The sequence below is a fragment of the Talpa europaea genome (assembly GCF_964194135.1).
Source record: "Talpa europaea genome assembly, chromosome: 2".
In the NCBI taxonomy this organism is placed as follows: Eukaryota; Metazoa; Chordata; class Mammalia; order Eulipotyphla; family Talpidae; genus Talpa; species Talpa europaea.
In genome coordinates, this window is record NC_140068.1 from 131,635,715 (window position 1) to 131,657,663 (window position 21,949).

At 51.5% G+C, this 21,949-nt stretch overlaps 2 protein-coding genes and 1 pseudogene across 3 annotated transcripts in view; 2 read left to right on the forward strand and 1 right to left on the reverse strand.

The window, feature by feature from the left end:
* LOC311188340 (class I histocompatibility antigen, Gogo-B*0201 alpha chain-like) overlaps window positions 1–21,949 on the forward strand; it is a 677,605-nt pseudogene that overhangs the window by 168,930 nt on the left and 486,726 nt on the right. The gene's annotated exons all lie outside the window — the stretch shown is intronic.
* The window catches only part of LOC311167491 (popy Class I histocompatibility antigen, A-1 alpha chain-like), a gene marked incomplete at both ends in the record, with an annotated part of 256,098 nt that overhangs the window by 162,171 nt on the left and 71,978 nt on the right, over window positions 1–21,949 (reverse strand). The gene's annotated exons all lie outside the window — the stretch shown is intronic.
* Window positions 1–21,949, forward strand: part of LOC311167674 (class I histocompatibility antigen, Gogo-C*0203 alpha chain-like) — a gene marked incomplete at its 3' end in the record, with an annotated part of 77,831 nt that overhangs the window by 9,012 nt on the left and 46,870 nt on the right. The window contains exons 3-4 of the mRNA XM_084228733.1: window positions 7,881–7,977; window positions 8,475–8,550. Of these exons, the coding sequence (XP_084084859.1) occupies window positions 7,881–7,977; window positions 8,475–8,550 (173 nt within the window). The remainder of the gene's footprint in view (window positions 1–7,880; window positions 7,978–8,474; window positions 8,551–21,949) is intronic.

The window sequence follows — 21,949 nt, forward strand, 5'->3', positions numbered from 1 at the left end:
CTTTCTTGTCTGTCTCATTGTTTTTTCTTGTCTGTCTCATTAGAAGACAGTAGGATTTTCATGTTTCCTTCTGCATTTAGCTGTGGTTCTGGTTGAAGTCTATGAAAAAATGTCTACAGCCTCACACAAATACGTAGGAGTAGTGTTTTCACATTATTGTGAACATTCCACTTTGATACTAAATTGAATCTATACAGGTGGTATTTTCTCCCAGGTTATTTGCAAAGTGAAAACTGAAACAATATCATTGAATATTTCTTATTCTGTTACATTTCCATAGACCTCTCCTGCATAAAACTAACTGCAGTTAGTTTTAATGTGTGATTTTTTTTAAAGTAATATATTGTTTCATAAGTTATAAAGCTCTTCAATGTTCATTACACTGGAATCAAATTATTTTAAAAAATTCATTTTATTTTTCATCACAAATCCAAAAAGTAAAAGTAGTACTGGAAGTTGTCAAGTTAGTGATAGGACACAATTTTCCATGATTCTGTTTTTTTCTGAGCACTTATATTTGGTCAAGGTGAACTTACCATCAGTTATCAATTGTCAGTTGATTTTCTCAAAGGAGCACACACTCATTTTCAGGACAATGTCTGCTAATTAACCAAATCAAATAGCCACAGATTCTGTCATTCATTCCTTCATGTGAAGATGGTATTGCCTACAAAAAAGAAAAATAGTCTAATTCATCTCATGCAAATATTTTTCTTGGCACATGGTAGTTGGGGACGCAGCAGGAGTGTTGTGTGTGCACTTGCGTGTCATCACATCAGATGCTGTAAAATGTGGATTTGAGGATGATAGAATAATGAAGATAATTTTTAATGCTTCAACCAAGAAACTTTGAAATGAAACCGGCTTGGAGTTGTGTTTCTGAGGTAAGTAGTTGTGAAGAATAACTGCAGTTAGTAATATAAGCTCCATTTTTAGTAAGTTTTACCTCAGCAGATGGCGAAATAGTGAAAAGACAAATGGTGTCTAAGTGACGTTTTGAAAATAGTTTTGACCTCGTGGCTCCTGTGACAGGCTCTGGGTGACTTCAAGGATTCCACAACCACACTTTGAGAAATGCTTTTCTCAGTGAACCAGGGAGCATCTCCCAAGTGTTCTCTGCCTTTGCTTCCCCTTCACTTCCCAGCATCCCTCTCCCTGGCTGGCTCCTGCCTCCCCAAGCTGCCTCCCCTGCAGACACAATGAGGAACAGAGAGAGGACCCTGGAGACTTGGAGCTTGCACTGTCATGAGAGATGGACACTGAGTAAAGGTGACAAAGACACGTGTAAACCCAACCTGAGCCAAGGGCTGGGAGGAAGGAGCGTGATTATTATGAAAGTAGAGCAGTAGGAGTGCTTCTATTATTTTAAATAATATCAAAAGATGTAAAAAAATATATTAAAAACAGGGCCTCCCTGGTGACGTAAGGTTTAAGTCTGAGTGCTATCACTGCTTAGACCTGAGTTTGATCCCTGGCCAGGGAGCAACCCACAGGGGGCAGCAGACCTCTCCTGTCTCACCCACTACTCCCTTCAGCAGTGGATTTCAGTGGATCAGCCTGTTCTGCTCCCTACTCTGTGTCTGGTGAATCCTCTCCCCCTCTGCACCTCTGGCCTATGCCCCAGTTCTTGTATGCATAAATAAATAAAAAATGAATCTTAAAAACAAACAAAAAAATTACATGCAGCATCAAGTACAAGATCCATCTCAGACCCAGCAAAAGCAGAGGCTGGGGACCCAGTGGTGGTGTAGGTGAAACAAGACACAATGGGGGATTCAGTCAGCTGGAGTCAGGCTTTGTCGTCAAGTGAGTTTGATGGCAAACTAGAGAGGGTCAGTCTACCATCCAGCGCTGCCAGACCAGGAAGTCTGGGCTGGTCTGCTGCCCCAGCCAGTAGTCAGGCACCACCTGGGAGACTCAAGGGATAGCTTTTAAGTTTGGCTTAATCTAGCCCTTTGTTTAATTTCTCTATATCCATATCTAAGTGACATATTTGTCTTTCTCCTTTGGGCTTATTTCCATTAACTCCATCCATGTTGCCCCAGAGGGCATTAGTTTATGTTTCTTGATGAGTAGTATTCTATTATCTATGTACCACCCCTTCCATAGCTTGGCTACTGTAAATAGTGCTGCATGATCAGGGGGGTGCAGGTTTCTTTTGAAGTAGTGTAACGTCCTCTGCAGGTTGTTGGCGCCTGCTGCCCTAAAGGGAGCCGGAGTCTCTGAGAGCACCTGCTTACTCTGCACAGGGGGTTCCAGGGGACCTTGATACCCCAGCCAGATAGGACACTGGCAAGTAGTTAAGCTAAAGGGCCTCACACCGTGGGGCCGAAGCTAAAGGGCCTCACACCGTGGGGCTGAAGATATAACATCCCTTTGTTTTTTGTTCTTGGTCATAAAGAGAGAAAAAATTTCTCAAAAAGTAAATTCGACAATAAATTATATGTATCAGCATACTGCAAGCAAATGACATGGAAAATGATATGTTTAGAAATTAGTTATTAAACAATTTGGCCCACTTGACAATGCAGGACAACTTATTGTACATGCCTGCACAACAATTATTTTTTTGCTTTTTTAGAAGTTTCCTTTTTTAAAGAAATTTCTTAGGAAAGTTTTTAAATGAATTTAACTGTATTAAGGAGTTTCTAGGTAGAAAAAATTCTGATAGCTAAGAAGCAGCTGGTCTCCGGCTGAAGGCCATAAAAACAGAAGAGTCTTGGATGCTTAGGCTTTAGCTGATAGGAGTGTACCGGAGGCTATCCAGTGTCTTAGGTAATGGTCTAGCTGAAATAATAAGTTTTAGTGTTAGGTTTGTTTTTTTTTATCTATTAACCTTGAAGGCTACCATCTAGCTGAGACCCGTAGGAGTCAGGAGTCCATGGGAATAGAATACACTAATTGTCTCTGCTTTGCACATGATGATGTAATTTCTCTGCTTGCTAAAAATGAATAAATAAAGACCTGCTGAGTCTCTCAGCAGAAGATACTTGCACCTCATCCAGTGTCATTGTCTCCTCACTACCTCATCCCCTTCCCCTTAGCCCTTAAATTTTTGCCAATGCCTTCTCATCCTTTCAGGAACCCCTGACCGACATTTTGCCGAGGCTGGTCCCCGGCACTTCCCCAAATGAACTCCTGTTCCCTGAGGACATGCTGACTTGTGGCATGATCCCTACTAACTAGAAAGACTTGTTCCAGCAGTAACTTATTCATGTGTATAAGCATAAACACAAATACACGCTATTTCCTTATCCCTTTGTTCATTTCTTTAACAAGAGCTTGGGCTGGGAGAGTGAGAGGCAGAGCCGCTTTAGAGGGTTCTCCCCAGCCTCCCCCTGCTGCTAATTCACTTAGACTCTGAGTCTTCCTTCATAGCTGAGAACTTCTCATGGGCTGTCTGAGGCAGGGTAGATACCTTGGAATGGGACTGCTGGGTCCTAGGGCAGATCCACAGTTAATTTTCTAGGAAACCTGGATACTGTTTTCCATCAGGGCTGAACCAGTCTACATTCCCCAAAACAGTGCAGGACTGTTCCCTTTTCTCCATGTCCTGCCAGCTCTTGTTATGTCTGGTCTTTTTGATATGGTCCCTTCTCACAGGTGTAAAGTGGTTTCTGATTGTGTTTTGAATTGGAGGATCTTGAATGGATCAAGAAGATGGGGTACACTTCCCTCCAGTGAGAATGTCCACGTTAAAAAATCAGAAACAACAAATGCTGGAGAGGATGTGGAGATAAAGGAAGCCTCTTGCACTGTTGGTGACAATGTGAACTGGTCCAGCCACGGTGGAAGGCTGTGTGGAGATTCCTCAGAATACTGAAAATGGACCTACGATGATCCAGGGATTCCACTCCTAGGAATCTACCCAAAGGACACAAAAACATTAATTAAAAAGGATATCTGCACCCCTATGTTTACTGCAGCACTATTTACAATAGGTAAGATATGGAAACAACCAAATCCCAAAAATAGATGACTGGATCGAGAAGATGTGGTACACATACACAATGGAATACTATTCAGCAAACATTAAGATCATCCTCAAATCCACATTCTAAAATACCTGTTGTGCTGACCTGGAAGGGCAAAGGGAGCTCTTCTCCATTTCCAAGCATGGTGTCCTGGCAATGGGGTGGTCCCCAGGAAAGGGGGTTTCAGGTTTCCTGCCCCCCCCCCAAGAGAGGTTGGAGCTGAACTGGGAGAGGACAAGAAGCTGCAGAAGGGATGGAGAAGGAAGGAAGCAGGAAGGAGCCAGAAGGAGACCTGGAGGAGGCACGTGGAGCCAAGAGACACGTGAAGAAACTGTGTTTGCCTTTTGATCGTGGGCGGGGTGACACAGATGTGGGCGAGAGACCCGTGAGGAGGTGACAATGGCGGTTCTTGTCTTGATTTTGATTTTGCTCTTTTCCTCCCAGACTTGTCTCGTTGTTTCTGATCCTTTCCTGTGGGTCCCCACTGGAAGGTGCTTTGGACTTGGGGCAGGTTTGGGGCCTTGCTCTAGGCCAGTTCCATTTGGGTGGACTTTGGGTGCTTAAGATCATCCTCAAATCCACATTCTAAAATATCTGATGTGCAGGGTTAGGGGCACCCCAGACCCCACAAACCTGCCTGCTCTAAATAGGTTCTGCCATCCGCCACATCAATACAAAACATATGAGATTTTAATGGAAAGGAACTTTATTTTATTTTTTTATTTATGCAAGAACTGGTTACAGGCCAGATGCGCAGGAGGGTGAGAGGATTCACCAGAGACAGAGCGGGGAACAGAACAGGCAGACTGATGAAATACTCTGTGAAGCTGGAGTAGCGGGCAAGACAGGAAGAGTCTGCTCACCATGTGGGTTGTTCCAAGGCCAGTGGGGATCGAACTGGCACTGAAGAGGCTGCGGACAGCTTCACGGCACTACACTCAACCACCTGTGCCAACAGGGAGGGAGGCCCTGGAAAAGAACTTTGATACAATTAGTAAACAATACAGTGTCATGAGAGTGACATATAAGCTTCAGTCAGAGTTGACTCTCAAAGAGAATTTCATTCCTATATTGGTCACACACACACTTAAGTTCATATAGGCAAGCTAATCCCAAGTTCCCAAAGTACATTTGACTAAGGACAGCTGCTGCGAAGTGTTTAGCCGGGCCTTCCACATAGGCCGTGGAAGTCTCTAGGCTCAAGGGCCCGCAGTGCGGATGGTCGTGCAGGGTATTGAGCTGACAGGCCCCTTGTGCTGCTGTCAGGGAGCAGGCCACCGGGGCCGCGGGTAGCAGAGCCTGGAAGTGCAGGTTTCCTGGTGTGCCGAACCCAGGAACAAGCTAGGAGCAGGAGCAAGGAGAGGTTTACAGCTCCGAGCCAGTTGTTAGGACTGCTCTGAGTCTGCTTCAGGGAGCTGCTCCTTTTATACCTTCTTATCAGGTTTAGGCTCAGGCACCGTCTGCTTTATCAGTCTTTACCACTCAGTATGTGGCCTCAGCTACTTTCACTCACAGCGCTCGCAGGCATCTTAATATTGTCAATTTTACTTTTAAGTTTTATATGTTTGTTACACCAACTAATGGGGCACAGAGTCAGGAACACAGCGTCCCACGAACTTGATCTGGCCATCCTCGGGGGGCACAGGCTCTGAATCGCCGCATCCCACGATTCGGTCCTGGCCTTTAGTGAGGGGCAAACAAGCTAGAGGGTCATCTCCACTACTCCTTTGTTGCCTAGGATTCGGGCACCTAGTCTGGACGGGCGTCCCCAAACCCGGGGTCTAGGTGTAACTGGAGTCGGCTGACGTGGACCCACCATGGTTTATGGAACAGCCGACTGAGGGAGGGGGTTAGGTGAGGAGCTGAATACCCAGAGGTGAGGGCCTCCCAGGAAGGCGGGTCAGGCAGGTGACTCACCCCAAGGGTTAAGGCCGGTGGTGGATGTGAGGGTCTGCAATGGAGAGGAGAGGTCCCAGGGACGGGAAGGCGGCCCCGTGCCAGGAGACACAGCCTTCCTGGGTTTTGGGCACCAAGATGAAAGGTTCAGCGTGGTAAAGGAAAGAGCCAGGCCAAGCTTTCTCAAAGGAAGGTGTAGGGTAAAGAAAATATCAGGCTTTTCTGCCCTCCCGCCATCAGGATAGATGATGGATCCTTGAGGTCCTGAATGCATGCCTGATGGCAGCACCTGGAGTAGGGTGTGGGCATAGGTAGATGGGATTCAGCTGAGCTAAGACTGTGCTTTTAAGGTCGGCATCACGGAGACGCCAGTAGAAGCCAAGAAGCTGAAGCAGAAGCTGAAAGAGAAGCTGAGAAGCAGCAGAACGAACGCCAGAGAGCCCAGATAGAGTGAAGACTTGCTGGGGGGCTGGGAGGCCTGCCAGCCTCCCAGCCCCCCAGCCAGCACCCCTGCCTGCCATATGCCTGGTGAACCCCAATAAAAGACCTGCAAAAAACCACTGAGGACTCTGACTCCTCCTTTACCTGGTCTGCATGGGATCAGAGAACCTGCACTGTGGCAAGTCCTACCTTTACAGAAGGGAAAATTTATTGTGCCCCAGGTGAAATTCACGGACCCAAGACAGGGACCCCTGTGTGGAGTCGCACACGTTGCCAGGGGGAAGCAGGCTTTTACAGGGTGAGGAGAGAGCAGGTGGGAGACTGGGTTTGCAAGGGCGGGAAAAGATTCTAGGGCGGGAAGGGGTTCATTGTCTGAATTTTCTAGGCAGGCTCCTGCGTTCCTGCCCCAGGTGGGCTTCCTGGTGGGCTTTTGCATTCCAGCCTCTTGCATGGACCTTTCAGGCTCCATTCTAAACTCACTCAATCCGAATTTGCCAGTGTGGGTAGTGGGGAGGAAGGACCGTGGATCTGAGCTCCTGCCTTTTTACACTACTTTCCAGCAGGAAAACTTTTTAAACTACTTTTCTGCTGCCCAGCCACATGGAGAACCTCTGTACTAAACAGATGATTCGTAAGCACCCATCAAATTTGAAAGGTCTGGCGGGAACCAGAGTTACTAGGGCGAAAAGGCATCTGGTAGGAAGCCACCTAAGGCTGAGAATGAGGACCTGCTGATACCATCCGAAAACAACTGTTCCTCGTTACCTGCAAGCCCAGTTTCCCTCTCCCCATCCTATAAACACCTGCCTTCCCCTGACAATAGGCGCGGCTTCACCGACCCCCACCTTGGGTCTGTGAAGTTTGCCCGGGGAATGCAACAAAGCCCCCCTTTAAACTTATTCTGTCGTCCTCGTCTTTCCCTCCTCATCTTCCCCTGCTGAACCTTTCAAAATTAGAATATCCTACTGGAAATTAAACTTTGACGTCAGAGACATGTCCTATTGTGTCAGCGGCACATGGGATTTTGCCTGATACGTTATATATGCTCCATAAACGCTTGCTGAGGTGGAACATGAATGGAACATTCTCTAGCTTTGCTCCTATTAAAAATGGTGATATTAAGTGCTCACTAAGCACTCCTTTTGGCTGCTCACTGTGCTGTTTTGTATGCGTGATGTTGTTGAGCTTGCACATTAACCCCAAAGGACACTGAAGACATTGGAAATGCGGAGAGGTTGGCACAAGGTCACCTAGATAATGATTGCACCTGGGCTCAACCCAACACTGATGCTTAATCCTGTACTTGTTGATAGAGATGTGATACTCTGATTTACAAACCCTTTGGCACACTGCTAGCCAGAGCCACCTTATCCAGAGAGAGCAGCAGTAATAATAACTATGATTCTATTGTGCCCTGGGAGCTCTGATTTGCTATGTGTGTGGAATGAACTCTCATAGTGCAGGTGGACATTATCCCCGTTTCGTCAGGTGGGAAACTAAGGCTCAGAACAGTCCAGGTAACTTATGTGGCATCATACCCTCCATCTGTCCCCACTTCTCTCCTTTCAGACATGGTTGCAGTTCTAGGAGAGACCACTGGACTCCATGTATTGAAGCTCCTCAGAGACCCTATGAGGAGGGATCCAGAGGGTGCCCAGATCTTACAGTAGGTAACAGCCCTGCCTGGAGCTTGGGGGCATTCTCTGGGGATCCTGCTCTCTCTGGAGTCATATTGTATCAAACTGTTTCCTCTGGGGAGCTCATCCTGATACTTTGGTCATGGTGCTGCACAGGCCGGGCACTGCCCGACTCCACTGGTGCCATTCTTGTAGACAGCATGACAACCCCTGGGTAGTGCCATGCAGTGGCCTCCACGGAGCTCTGTGCCTTCACTGAGCTCCTATAACATGTACTAGCTGTACCCCCTACCCCCATGGCAGTGCCCTCTGACTACCCTGCCCACATGCCCTGCAGTCAGGAGCCATGTCCTTGGCTCGTGCTCTTCTGCTCAGTTCCTGCCGCCAGCCTGCCAGTAACAGGCGTCCCATTAGGGCTTGCAGCTCCCTTGCTGCTCCGTCACCTCTCGTGGCCTTGCTCTAGCTGAACCATTTGCCTGCTTCATCCACCCCCTCCCAAAACCTGAGTGCCGCCTTCTGCCTACAGGGAATGTCCCCGGATCTTACCGTCCAACCTCGACCTAGGCAAGATCCAGAGCCGGCCTCAGAGCTCCCTGTTTCCTGTATGAGAATGTGAGTTTCCAGCTTCTGCACATCTGGCGGTCACCAGGAAGTGCAGAGCGGAGTCTGGACTGCCACCGGGGACAGGAGTGCTTGTCAGCCTCTGTGCCAAGGCTTTGTCATTTTCTCTGGGGCAGGCAGATGGCCTGTGAGCATCACTTCTATGAAATATATTGGCCAGCATTTATTCACCTCTTACTGCATGCCAGATGCCCCCAGCAATGCTATCAAGTCTGTTCTATTCTTATCCCCTTTCCATGGAGGAGAAGGCAGGCTCCGCGCAGTTAAGCAACTTGCTGCCTTCACACAGCCAGTGTTCATGGAGGCAAACCCACATCATGTTCTTAACTGTCGGTGCACTGTGTCCCCCTGTTTCGGGGGGACAGTGTTTCTCTCCCTTGGCGATGGCAAAACTGGCACTCTCCAGCCCGAGGCAGGAAGGATAGTGGCTGGGGTGGGGAACCCCAACTCCTGAGGAACTCCTTTTGTCGAGCACCTGCCCCGTGCTGGCTGTTGTTGCAGGTGCTGGGGAACTAGACAACCAGCCAGATAGCTCCTGCCCTCACGGTGCTCATTCTGTAGTCGGGGAGGCAGACAGGAAAGCTGTAAAATAAGAAAATTCACATAAGGATTCAGGCGGATGCTAGCAGTAATGAAAATGTGCCAGAACGGTTGGTACGCAGGGAACGAAACCAGCGAAGAGCCTGCCCGTGTGGAGCGTCCATCGAGCAGATGGTGAGGCCGGCCAGCGTGATTGGGACAAGGGCGGGGTGGGAGTTTGGCCTCCTCTCACAGGGGGGGTCAGGAGAGGCCCCACTGAGGAGACAAGTTAGAAGAGAGGAGCCCGCCCTGAGGAGAGCAAGGAGGAACATTCCCGCCAGTGCCAGGCTGTGCTTAAGGACAACAGGCCTCGAGGTGTGCTCTGGGGGAGGCAGGCAGTGGGCTGGAAGGTCAACCGGGCCAGGGCCTGCAGTCATGGAAAGGGGTTTGGATTTTGTCAGAAGAGCACTGGGAGACCCAGGAGGGTTCCAAGCAGGACAGTAATGTGATCTAATTTATTAAATAATTTGGGGTACAGATGGACCCCTTTCCACTTCCCGCATGTACACACCTGGCAGAGCACCTCTGGCAAGCGGCGGCCCAGCACAGCTGAAAGAGCCACCCAGGCTGGAGGAGGCGAAGGATGCGTGGAGGTTGCTTTAGAAAAGGGTTTTTCAACTTTGACACTGATGACATTTGGGGCCAGATGATGCTCAATTGTGGGAGCTGTTCTGTGCCCTGTAGGATGTTGGGCAGCATCCCTGGCCCCTACCTACCCAGCCTGGCCAGTAGGTTGAGGAGCACTCAGCCGCTAAGCTGTGGCCACCTCAGATGTCCCCAGGCTTTGCAAATGCTCCCTGGTGAACAATTGAGAACCACCGTTCTAGAAGCTACTGTCCCTGAGACACTCTGCCCCCCATGCTGTCCTGACGCCGGCCCCCGGCCCCTTTCACACCCTCTCCCTCAGACTTCATGAGGACCGAGTTGTTTCATCAAGTTGGGGTGATCTGCCCCAAGTGCCACCCAGGGAGGGACAGGCTCCTCAAGTTCCCCTGAACCCTTTATCCTGTGGCTGTGGAGGGGAAAGGATGACCAGCGCCTCCCTGGCACCTTGCCCAGTCACAGGCCTTTTCGCGGTGACAGCCCTGAGATGATGCCACTTCTGGGGCCCGGAACCCAGCAGCCCACAGGATGTGAAGGACACGTTTGTCCCAGCAGAGGTTCATATCGAGGCTCAAAGTGAGGGCACCCTCCCCAAGGCTGGCACGGCAGGGGTAGTCCCCCTGTGGCATCAAGATTACGGCAGGACTAGAGTTCAGAGCGGCCTGCCGCTCTTCCCTGCTTTATGGCCCTGGGTGAATCATAACACCCCTCTGCACCCAGATCCCTTATCTGAGGGCAGGGGACCTAAGGGTTATCTTCCGCAGCGTTTCTGGGGTTTGGCAATAATGGACGTCAGGCCACTGGCTTGGGAATGCAGCGGACTTTGTTTCAAATGCTGACTCGGTTATCTGATCGGCAGTGGCTCTGGGACGAGCTGCTCCCTCTCTCTGAGCCGCGATTTTCTTATCTGTATCAGAGGCTCCTGGCAGGATCCCACCAGAAGATCATGAGGATCCCCCCAGAGGTCAACGAGAACATAGGCAAGGGATGTCGTGGGGTGCCGGCACCAGGAGGGACTCAGTTAACACACTGCCAACCCTCTGATCCCCTTGGGGTTTGTGCAGCATGTGGGGCGCTCTGATGAAAGCTGGCCTGGGGCCCGGTGAGGCTGCAGACCCGAGCTCAGCCCCCGACCTTGAGGACACCCCATCCCTCTACCTCTAGCAGACTATGGCTGTACTTTGGGGACAGGAAGACCAGGCTATACCCACCCAGGCGCAACTGGGGACTCAGAGAGGCAGTGGGTGGGACTGGCCTTAGCCCCCCTGCGTTCAGGGGTCACTCACCAGACCCTGCTGGGGAAGCCAGGCCAGGCCTGCAACCTGCAGGACAACCTGGTGTGCACAAGCTCACACCACCTGTTTGCGGGGAGCCAGGCCCTAGCCAGGCCCTAGCCAGGCCCTAGCCAGGCACCAGCAGTGCATGCTGGCAGTGGTGTGTTCACACCAGCCCCACTCAGGACCATGCAGAGGAGGTGCCTTGAGAGCATCTGTGCAGTGAAACCATCTGTGCTCAGCTCCTCGTGGGCTGAGGCAGTTTCCTGCCCCACAAGCCCTGGAGGAGGATACAGTGGAGGACAGACACAGGGCAACTTGTAGACCCATTTTTTAATGTTTTAAAAACAAACTTATTGAGATATAACTTTTGGCCATTTTGTCATTTGTTGAAGGCTCACCTGTCATGTCCTTTTGGTAAGTGCAGAGCAGAGCAATCATCCCATACTCTACCTTGAGAACATCTCCATCACCACAACAACCTTGTTTCCTGGGTCTGGGCCCATGGGCACCACCCCCACCTTCCCCTCCCCAGCCCTGGGCAGGCATAGCCCACTCTCTGCCTCTGGGGACGGGCCAGGGAACTTCTCTCTAAGCACATCCTAGGCGACTCCGCTGACACAGACCTGCAGTGGACATTTGAGGTACCCTAACCCAATGCAGGAGGCCCTGCAGCCTGGGGTGTGTGAGGAGAGAAGGGCTGCAGTAGCTGCCTCAGAGGGGGCCAAGGGCAAAGCCAGGGAGATTCCTTCCTCAGCAGGAAGGGGACATGGGATCTGGGTCTTGAAAGCCACAGGAACAGATGTGGCTCAGGGAGCTGATGAAAGGCCGATTACATGACCTCAGCAGTGACTTTCTCTGTGTGACCTCGGGGGTCCCTCCCCAGCACTCTGTGAACTGGGAAGTGATACTGTCCTGACACCCCTCCCCCACACCCTCTCAGAAACAAGGACATGGAGACTGAGGGGTTATGGCAGTGCCCAGGTCAGAACCCCAGCCACCTGGCTAATGTCTGGGCCTCTGGACTGACACCATCCTCCAAACTGACCAGGGGACCAAGGAGGCAGTGACCCTGGAGCCCTCACCACCCTCTCCAGATACCACACATTTCTTGCCTGGATTTGACTGAAGACAAAAGCGCAGTAGTAAGTCATCCTGTCATCACCCTTTATGGAAATGAATTGAACTCACCAAAGAGAGACACAGAGTGACTGGTTGTACCAAAAACAAAACCCAACTTGATGCTGCCTCCAGGAGACAGGATCTAAACAGCCCCACTGTGGGAGACAGGAATAGGCCAGGATGCTTCAGGAGCTGCCCAGTGTGGACAGTTCACACCCCCACTGCTGAGGAAGCCAAGACAGGGGGAGGATCCTGCAGGCTTGATTGTATTTTTTTTTATATTCTTCTTTTTTATTTTTTAACTTCACTTTTCACTTATAAACACTATTTGCTTCCTCCCACCCCCTCAGGTACAGTCCCCTAGAGTTTCCTTCTGCAAGGCACCCATGCACCATCACCTCAGTCCCCTGTGCTCCTCCCTCCTTCCCTTTGGTCCTTCTTCTACCTCCTCCCCTGCAGGGTGTCTCTGATTAAGGACTCTGACTTAGGATCCCGCACACTTCTTTGAGGACTCTGAGGCAAGAAGAGTGCTGCTGGAGGAACCAGACAATGACCAGGATGCTGCACCCCATGAGGATGGCGCTGAGCTCACCCCACCCTCGCTGGGAGAGCAAGGCCATGCCCCAGAGAATGCAGCCTGTGCAGGCGATCCTGAGCTCACACCAGACCTGCTGGAGCATCAGCCCTGGCCAGCTTCCTGCAGGTTAAAGTGAGGGAGCTAAAGGAACAGCAGCTCTGCCTACGGAAGCAGGCCCTGCAGGGATTCATAGCACAAGCCGAGGGTGCTCACCTGACACCACCCCTCCAGGGACCCAGCCCCTCACCATGTACTGCCTGTCCTCATCAGGGACAACTGACCATTCAGCACTGCTGCACCCCCAACTTCTCCTCCTCCACCTCCCTAGCCACATGTCTTTCTTTAACTTCTACAAGGCCTCTACCCACAGACACCTGGCCCTTCTCTTGTAGTTCCAAATCTTGGTCTCCTAATTCATTTCAAGTTATTTTCATGTATTTCCTCCAAGATTTCTTGTTCACTGTACAAATGCTAATACACTTGTTCTCTCCTCACCCAAGTTGTCTACTCCTTTGATGTCCATTCCCTTCACAGGGCTGGCCTCCTCCTCACTGTGGCCTTGCAGACGAACAACTCCTCAGTGGGAGCCATTTAGCCAAACCACTACTGCCCAGCCCTCTCAGGCCATGATGCCCTCACCTGCCTGCCACCTCTGTTCCCATTGCTGCCTGGGGATCCCAAGGAAGGAACCTAATAAATGGTGACTCTGGGATCATCCCAACCACACATTAGAGGTAGCATACATGGTGTCTGTCTATTTGGGTTGGCTGGACTTCCGTGGTGGCCTAGGGGTAAAGTCTCAGCACTGCCATGGCTGAATCCTGAGTCGAGCCCAGGCCAGGGAGCAAACCCATCTATGGTGCAGCAGACCCCGCATGTCTTGCCCACGGTTCCCCCCAGTGGTGTAATTCAGTCAATCTGCCTGTTGTGAATCACACTCTGTGTCTGCTGAATCCTGAAATCCCTCCACACCTCTGGCCTACACCCCAGTTCTTCTACACCCAAAGAAAAATGATTATTTGCCATCTCTTGAATTTTAGGTATACAGTAGGGTAGGGTAAATGACTAATAGCTAATCAAATCAGATTTGTATCACTATATCAGTGTAATCAGGACAGCATTACTATTGTATCCAACAGTCCATGTTATGAACATGTGTCTATAGAAGAATGTAGTTTAGGAAGAGGGTGTCATCCAGAGTGGAGCTGTAATGGGATATCCAACTTAACAATTTCATTGAATAGATTGTTGTCTATTATTGAATTATAATTATTAGGACACAAATGATCATTGTTGAATTATAGATGTCTTGAAGCCAGGTTGTAGGTCATTAGGTAAAGCTTGTGACGTGTAGATGGCAGCACATAGTGCCGGATTTTGTCTGCAGATCCGGAAATATCCAGTGGTTAATATTTGAAGATAACTCGCCTCTTGGGCCATGTTTCTGCTGAACCCTGTTGTCAAGCCCTGCAAACAGTGGCTCCGCATGGCCAGAGATGGATCAGCAGCCCTCAGGGCTGGTGCCTGGACCGTGGCCAGAACAGCCAGAGCACAGAGCTGTCCTGTGCCTCCCAGCAGGCCCTCTGTTCAGGTTCTGTGCTTCGTGATAGCTCAGCCCACGTGTTTAGACGGAGGTTCCATCAATAAAACCTTGCATTAGACTCCAGGGCCAAATTCAGGGCCTCCTCCCAGGGCCCAGTTTGTTTACACGCAACATGGATTGTGGCCGTCCAGGTCATTTTCATCAACATTCAGGCAACCTGGAGCCAGGAAGGGCCTCTGTCCCCATGGGGTGCAGCCATCCCCTCACTCACTCTCACTGCCCTCACTGGAGAGCACAGGGCACACCCAGTCCTCCCCTCCCAGCAACCCTGCCCCACAGCCCCTCAGCTTTATGAACTCTGCCCGACCGGCAGAAGAACCCTGGCGTCTCCAACTTGTTCTCACGGGGATGCTGCAGGGCCTGGGGACTGTCTGATCACCTAAGGGGAGCTGAGCTAGAGTCAGCACCACTCGGGGAACCCAGAGAGAAACAGAGGGGGACACAGAACACTGGGGCAGAAACGGGCATGAAGAAAAGGACCGGGACAAACAGAGAGAAGGAGCTGAGGACGGACCAAAAAGGCAGAGAGAAAATCAGAGTCAGAGGAACACAGAGACAGAAGAAAGGGAGAGTCAGCTAGCGTGGACAGGACAGCAAGGAGCTAATCACTGTAGGAGTGGACACCCCATGCCTCGGGCCTCATCATCCAACCGTAACCCAGCCCTCAGTAAATAACACTGCCGGACAGGGTGAGCAGACATCTGCGAGCAAGGAGGGAGCCCTGGGAACACTGTGGCCGGCACTCGCAGGATGTGTGTGGCTCTGGCCCTTTGATTCGGGCCCACAAGACCCCTGTAGGGCACGGCCAGAGAGGAGCAGGGCTGAGTTTGGGTGGATTCCACCTCTCAGGAGAACAGGCACACCGGGTGGGAGATGACTCTGCCCCCAGCAGGGCTGGCCGAGCCTGGGTGAGGCCTGTGCAGGTGCCCTCCCCAAGGGGGAACCCTCCAAGTGCTGTGAGCCTGACACCAACCACCCTCCAAGGGCAGCAGAGAGGAGTGGCCCACTCCCCAGGACTGCCCCAGGGAGAGGCTCCATACTCTGGAGCTCCTCCAGGCCCATGGAAGACAGAAGCTTGGAGTTGCTGATACTGCCGGGCCTGCTCCCTGGCAGGGAGGATGAGCCACGTCAGCAGCCAGAGGGCAGAGTACCCAGCAGGGGCCCTGGCTACGTCTGGCCATCCAAGGGCTTGGGGAGGCTGTGCTGCTGTCAGTGTTGTGGACTGGGCCTGGCATGGAGGGTGAACAGGAAGGGCCCAGGTAGCCATAGGGATGGGGGGGGGGGGCATCTGTCTGAGCAGGAAGTCCAGAGAAGGGGACCCAGGAAGTGACATCACCTCCATGAGATGACACGGCACAGAACTCAGAACGCTGGTCCCCAGGCAGCTGGGTTCTGAACACAAACTCTACCCAGCTCACGTGACTGGTATTCCTGGTCCAGGCACCATGCTTTCTTGCTATATGCCCAGGTTCCCCCACAGTGACCCAAAAAGAGGTCCCTGAAACGCATGTCACCTTCTGCTGAAAGGCATGAGGAGCCTGTGACGACGTCTCAGGCCAGCAGGCGGCACTGACCCTAAGGATATCAGGGGGGCCCTGGGGACAGGTCAGGCCACACCAGGGCTCTGATGACCCCACCCCTCCCTTTCCCCCATGAGTGCAGGTGTGCGAGCTGTGAGAGTGAGTGTGTGCGTGCTCAAGGAAGGAGGGTCTGGCCCACCCAGGAGGTGTGTGATGTCTACACCAGGACCAGCCTGGATGGTGGTGGCACCTTGAGAGTCATGGCCGCTCCCTCTTGCCCCAGCTCGGTGCTACCCAGCAGGTGTCTGTTTGCTCCCAGAAGGTGCTCTGTGTCCAGGAAACTGAGGAGGCCCAGGGAGTGCATTTCAGCGACAGGCCTCCCTCAGCCTAGTGTGGGATCCCACCCAGAGCAGAGCCCAGTTTGAAGCGCACCCCCAACATTGAGCTTGCTGCACATGTCCATAGGAACTGGCTGGAGTCCATAAAGCCCATGGAGGAGCAGCCCAAGTGTGAGTGGCCTAGGCTGGTGCCCTGGCTTGACTGGGAGGGGTAAGGTCAGGTGCCATGGGAGGAGACAACACGGGCTGGATTTGGACCCTAAGCAGTATGATCTGGGACTTGTAGTTGCCAAATGTAGGGAACGAGACCCCCAAGGGCCCACTATCCTGGCGGGTTGGACACCAATAGTCACCAGGGGTCCTGAAGGGACAGGAGAATCTGTTTCTGCATATGCGGTTCCAGAGCAACAGGAGAGCCCAAGCAGGCCTACTGAGTCAGGCAGAGAATGCCCAGGATGATCCTGGTGCCTCTGAGGTCACTGAACCCCTGCACAGTCAGCCTGAAACTCCCCAGAGTTCCCCAGGAGGTCTCCAACATGCTGAACTAATACCAGCCCTGTTGGGGAAGCCAGGCCAAGACCTACAAACTGCAGGACAACCTGGTGGGCACAAACTCACACCACCAGTTTGTGGGGAGCCAGGCCCTAGCCAGGCCCTAGCCAGGCCCCAGCAAAGCATGCTGGCATTGGTGTGTTCATACGAGCCCCACTGAGGGAGACAGGTATAGGCCAGGATGCTTCAGGAGCTGCCCAGTGGGGGCAGTTCACACCCCCACTGCTGGGGCAGCCAAGACAGAAGCAGGAGCCCGCAGGCTTGATTGTATTGTTTTTGATATTCTTCTTTTTTAATTTTTTACATCATTTTTCACTTGCAAACACTCTTTGCTTCCCCCTCACCCATCAGATACAGTCCCCTAGAGTTTCCTTCTGCAAGGCACGCGTGCACCATCACCGCAGTCCCCTGTGCTCCTCCCTCCCTCCCTCTGGTCCTTCTTCTGCCTCCTCCCCTGCAGGATGTCTCTGATTAAGGCCTCTGACTTGGGATCCTGCACACTTCTTTGAGGATTCTGAGGCAACAGGAGTATTGCAGGAGAAATCAGACAATAACCAGCCACCTCTGGCCAACATCCTGAAGGTTCAGGAGAGAGTTCTAAGCCAGCAGCAGCCCTGCCTGGGGAACCAGCCCCTGCAGGGATCCTGCAGCAAAATAGAGGGTGCTCACCTGACACCACCCCTCCAAGGACACAGCCTATGGCCCTGGACCTGTCTGTCCACATCCAATGCAATTGGTGCCTCCACTCAGCACTGCTGACCCCAAACCTGTCCTCGCCCTCCTCCCTAGCCACATGCCTTGTTTAGCTTCTACCGTGTCTCCACCCAAGACAACTGGGTCTTGTCTTGTTTTCAAAATCTTTTGGTTTTAATTGTTTCAAGTTGAGGTTTCATTTTCTTTCCATTCAGGTTTCTGGTTCATTGTGGAAATACTAATAAAGTTTGTTTCATTTCACCCAAGTTGTCTAATGCTTTGAAGTCCAGTCTCTTCATAGGCCTGGCCTCCTTTTACTTGCAGAAAATCATCTCCCCAGTGGAAACACTTTAGCCAAACCATTCACTTCCCTGGCCCTTCAATTCCCGATGCCCTCACCTGCCTGCTGCCTCTGTTGCTAATCCTGCGGGGGGATTCCCAGCGAAGGAACCAAATAAGTTGTCATTTTAGGAATTTCCCAAATACACAATAGAGGTGGTATACATGGAACATGTAAATTTGGGGTTGTTGGGCCTTCATGGTAGCCTAGGGGTAAAGTCATGAGGAAAGTCATGAGGAGCCTGTGTCGACATCTCAGGCTACCAGGCAGCACTGCCCCTAAGGTAACTAGGGGGACCCTGGGGACAGGTGAGGCCAGGCCAGGGCTCTGATGCCCCCCCACCCCTCCCTTTCCCCCTGTGAGTGTGGGTTGCAAGCTGTGAGAGTGAGTGTGTGCGTGCTCAACGAAGGAGGGTCTGGCCCACCCAGGAGGTGTGTGATATCTACACCAGGGTCAGCCTGGATGGTGGTGGGACCCTGAGAGTCATGGTGCTCCCTCTTGCCCCAGCTCGGTGCTACCCAGCAGGTGTGTCTGTTTGCTCCCAGAAGGTGCTGTGTGTCCAGGAAACTGAGGAGGCCCAGGGAGTGCATTTCAGCGGCTGGCCTCCTGTAGCCCCTCCCATTGCCCTCCCATAGCCCTCCCATCCCTGTGGGATCCCACCCAGAGCAGAGCCCAGTTTGAAGTGCACCCGCAACATTGAGCTTGTCACACATGTCCATAGGAACTGGCTAGAGAACATAAAGCCCATGGAGGAGCTGCCTGAGGCTGGTGCCCTGGCTTGACTGGGCGGGGTAGGGTCAGGTGCCGTGGGAGGAGACCACACGGGCTGGATTTGGACCCTAAGCAGTATGACATGGGACTTGTAGTTGCCAAATGCAGGGAACAAGACCCCCAAGGGCCCACTATCCTGGGCTGTTCTCCTCTCAGGCTCTAGCATGTGCAACATGTCTGTTGCAAAGTCTGGTGTGCGGCTGATTGTCCTCTTGCATCTCTAGCGCCTTCTCCAGGAGTTAACAGGGCTCCCCTGTAGCCCAGGGGACAGGCCAAGAACCCAGCCAATTTGGTGATTGGAAGCCAACAGTCACCAGGGCACCTGAAGGGACACTAGAATCGGCTCCTGCATGTGCGGTTCCAGAGCAACAGGAGAGCCCAGCAGGCCTGCTGGGTCAGACAGAAAATGCCCATGGTGATCCTGTGGGCTCTGGGGTCACCAAATACATCAAGCCCATGGAGGAGCTGCCCGAGGGTGAGTGACCCAGGCTGGTGCCCTGTCTGGACTGGGAGTGGTAGGGTCAGGTGCTATGGGTAGAGACCACAAGGGCTGGATTTGGACCATAAGCAGTATGAGCTGGGACTTGTAATTGCCAAATGTAGGGAACTAGACCCCCCAAGGGCTCAATATCCTGGCCTCCTCGCCTCTCAGGGTCTAGCATGTGGTCTGTTGCAAAGTCTGGTGTGTGTATTTTTTTATCATTATTTAAATGGTGACCAAATTTCATATAAAACTAAGGTTTTATTAAGTATAAGAATGAGAATTTGTTAAATAATTAATATCACTTTCTCTAAAAATCATTGAGCTTGCAGGTTTACTTTTTGCTTCTAATTATAAGAAAACTAAAATTTAATGACCTCACCTAAAAAAAATTAAGACAATTAAAATATGTGTTTCTGTATGAGTTATCCAGGATAATAGGGTGCTCCCCAGGCAAAGGGGAAGTTCCAGGTTCCCTGCCCTACCAGAAGGAAGGTGGAGCTAAGCAGGGAGAGAAGAAGTTGCAGAGGAGACTGAGGAAGGAAGCAGGATGGAGCCAGAAGGAGACCTGGAGGAGGCACATGGAGCCAAGAAACACATGAAAAAACCATCCTTGCCTTTTGGTTGTGGACTGGGTGACACAGATGTGGGTGAGAGACCGGTGGGGAGGTGACAATGGCGGTTTTTGTCTTGATTTTCGTTTTACTCTTTTCCTCCCAAACTTGTCTGGTTGTTTCTGATCCTTTTCTGTGGGTCCCCTCTGGAAGGTGCTTTAGACTTGGGACAGGCTTTGGGCCTTGCTCTGGGCCAATCCTGTTTGGGTGGAATTTTACCCACGAGGGGACAGGTAACTTTGTGTGCTTGATTTAGAAACTATATTCTTTCCCTTTCCTGTATTGTTTACTAACTGTATTAACGTTACTTTTCATTAAAATCTCATGTTTTCTGTTGATGCGGCAGATGGCAGAACCCATCTAGAGCAGGCAGGTTTGTGGTGTCTGGGCTGCCCTTCTCCCTGACCTCTAACAGATTCTTTGTCATTTCTGTATTGTTTACTAATTGTATTAAAGTTCCTTTCCATCAAAGTCTTACATGTTTTGTGTCGATGCGGCAGATGGCAGAACCTATTTAGAGCAAGCAGCTTTGGGGGTTCTGGGGTGATCTTCTCTGGCCCTGTAACAGACTGACTGCTGACACCTCCTGGAAGACAAGTGACAGGGCCCAAGGATGTTGTCAGCTCCCCAGTGACGAGGTCTCTGTGGTTGAGCCTGGGGTAATCCTGGATGTCACTGGCAAGATATTAATTTTCTGATTGCTACGAGAGCCGCATAATCTGTACCACCCAGCATTCTGGACACAACTTCCCCTCCTCACAAAATATAATAGGAATGGCCTTGATGGCGGACAGAATAGAAAGACTGGAACGGAGGTGCCCTAAGACCATAGCTGACTCACAAGGAGGTGGGGATAGGGGGTAATAGCATGACCTTTAACCCAGCTGTAGAGGTCGTGACCCTTAGGCACCAGGGCCTTATCACAAGGCATGAGACCCAAGCAGGATCAGATGCTCTAGGGAGTGGAGCACAGACCAGAGGGAAAAGATACAGAGATTGGGCCCATCCTGGAATCTCCACTCCCCATCCTGGTATCTCCGGTCCCTCTTGGATTCTGCATGGTTATCCAAAATCAGCAACCAACTGACGGCTCACAAGGAGTTACCCCCCAAACAGAAGAGGACTGTGTCTGTAAAGTCTCTGCACTAGCTCGGAGCAGCACTCCCTCTGCCCACCTGGGACTGTACAGGTGCCTCTTCTTACCAACTCTCTCCCTCTGCAGGGCAGCAGCTTCCTGCCCACCTGTGAACTGTCAAGGTCGCCCGCCAGCAACCATGCAGGCCTCTCTCAGCAAAACCTGCCCCTTTCCCTAATAAACCTGGTCTTTAAATGTAACTACCATCTCTGTCTCGTGGAGAAACTCGCCCGGAAAACTCGCCGCGTGCCACTGACAGGGGAGCTCTGCAGACACCTTTCCCAGAGTGAACCCCAGGACCCCGCTGTAACGCAACCAACCCATTCCGGGTGGGTTTATGAACGGTTCTAGCAGCCATATGTTCTTCACCATTGTTTGTAGTCACCGGTCTCCTCCGCACACTCCACTGCCCTCCTCCACCCTCGACACCGCACCCCACCCTACTCCAGGTGCCGCCATCAGGCCTGCGTTCAGGCCCGCAGGGTTCGGTCATCTCTCCTAATGGCGGGAGAGCAGAAAAGCCTGATGCTTTTTACCTTACCCTACAATCCACCCCCTCAGGGTTTTCTGCCAGACCATCTACATATAGACAATTTTGTTTCTTAGCAAACATAAACAACGCAGCCATGGCGCACAAAAGTGAATAGTACACATCCCACTATAACAACAAAAGACAACAGAACACAAGTTAGTCCAGGCAAGGTACCAACCTAGCGGCAAAAGACATTTATTGGCACCAGCAGATGATCCACCAAATCTGCTGTCGAAGGCACTGCAGCATGCAAGGCGCGAACTAGCTTATTTAACTCATGATAATCTACCGTCATGCGCCAAGAGCCATCGGCTTCTTCACCTGCCACACCGCCGAATTGTCGGGGCTGTGGGCAGAACGCACAATGCCCGCTTTCTCCAGTTCTGATATTGTGCCCGTCATTTCCTTGTTCCCTCTGGACAACCGATATTGCTTGGTATGAGTCACTCGCCTAAGAACTGGCAGTTGTATGGGCGGATGCTTAGCGTGTCTCTCACCACTGCCTTTACCACACGCACTCTAAGGTGAAACACTCCGGCTGTGGTCTCTAGCCATAAGCCACATAGTACATCCACCCCCAGGATGTACTCCGGGATGGGCGATACATATACTTTATACTCTTTCAGGGGTAATCGCCCAATCCCCA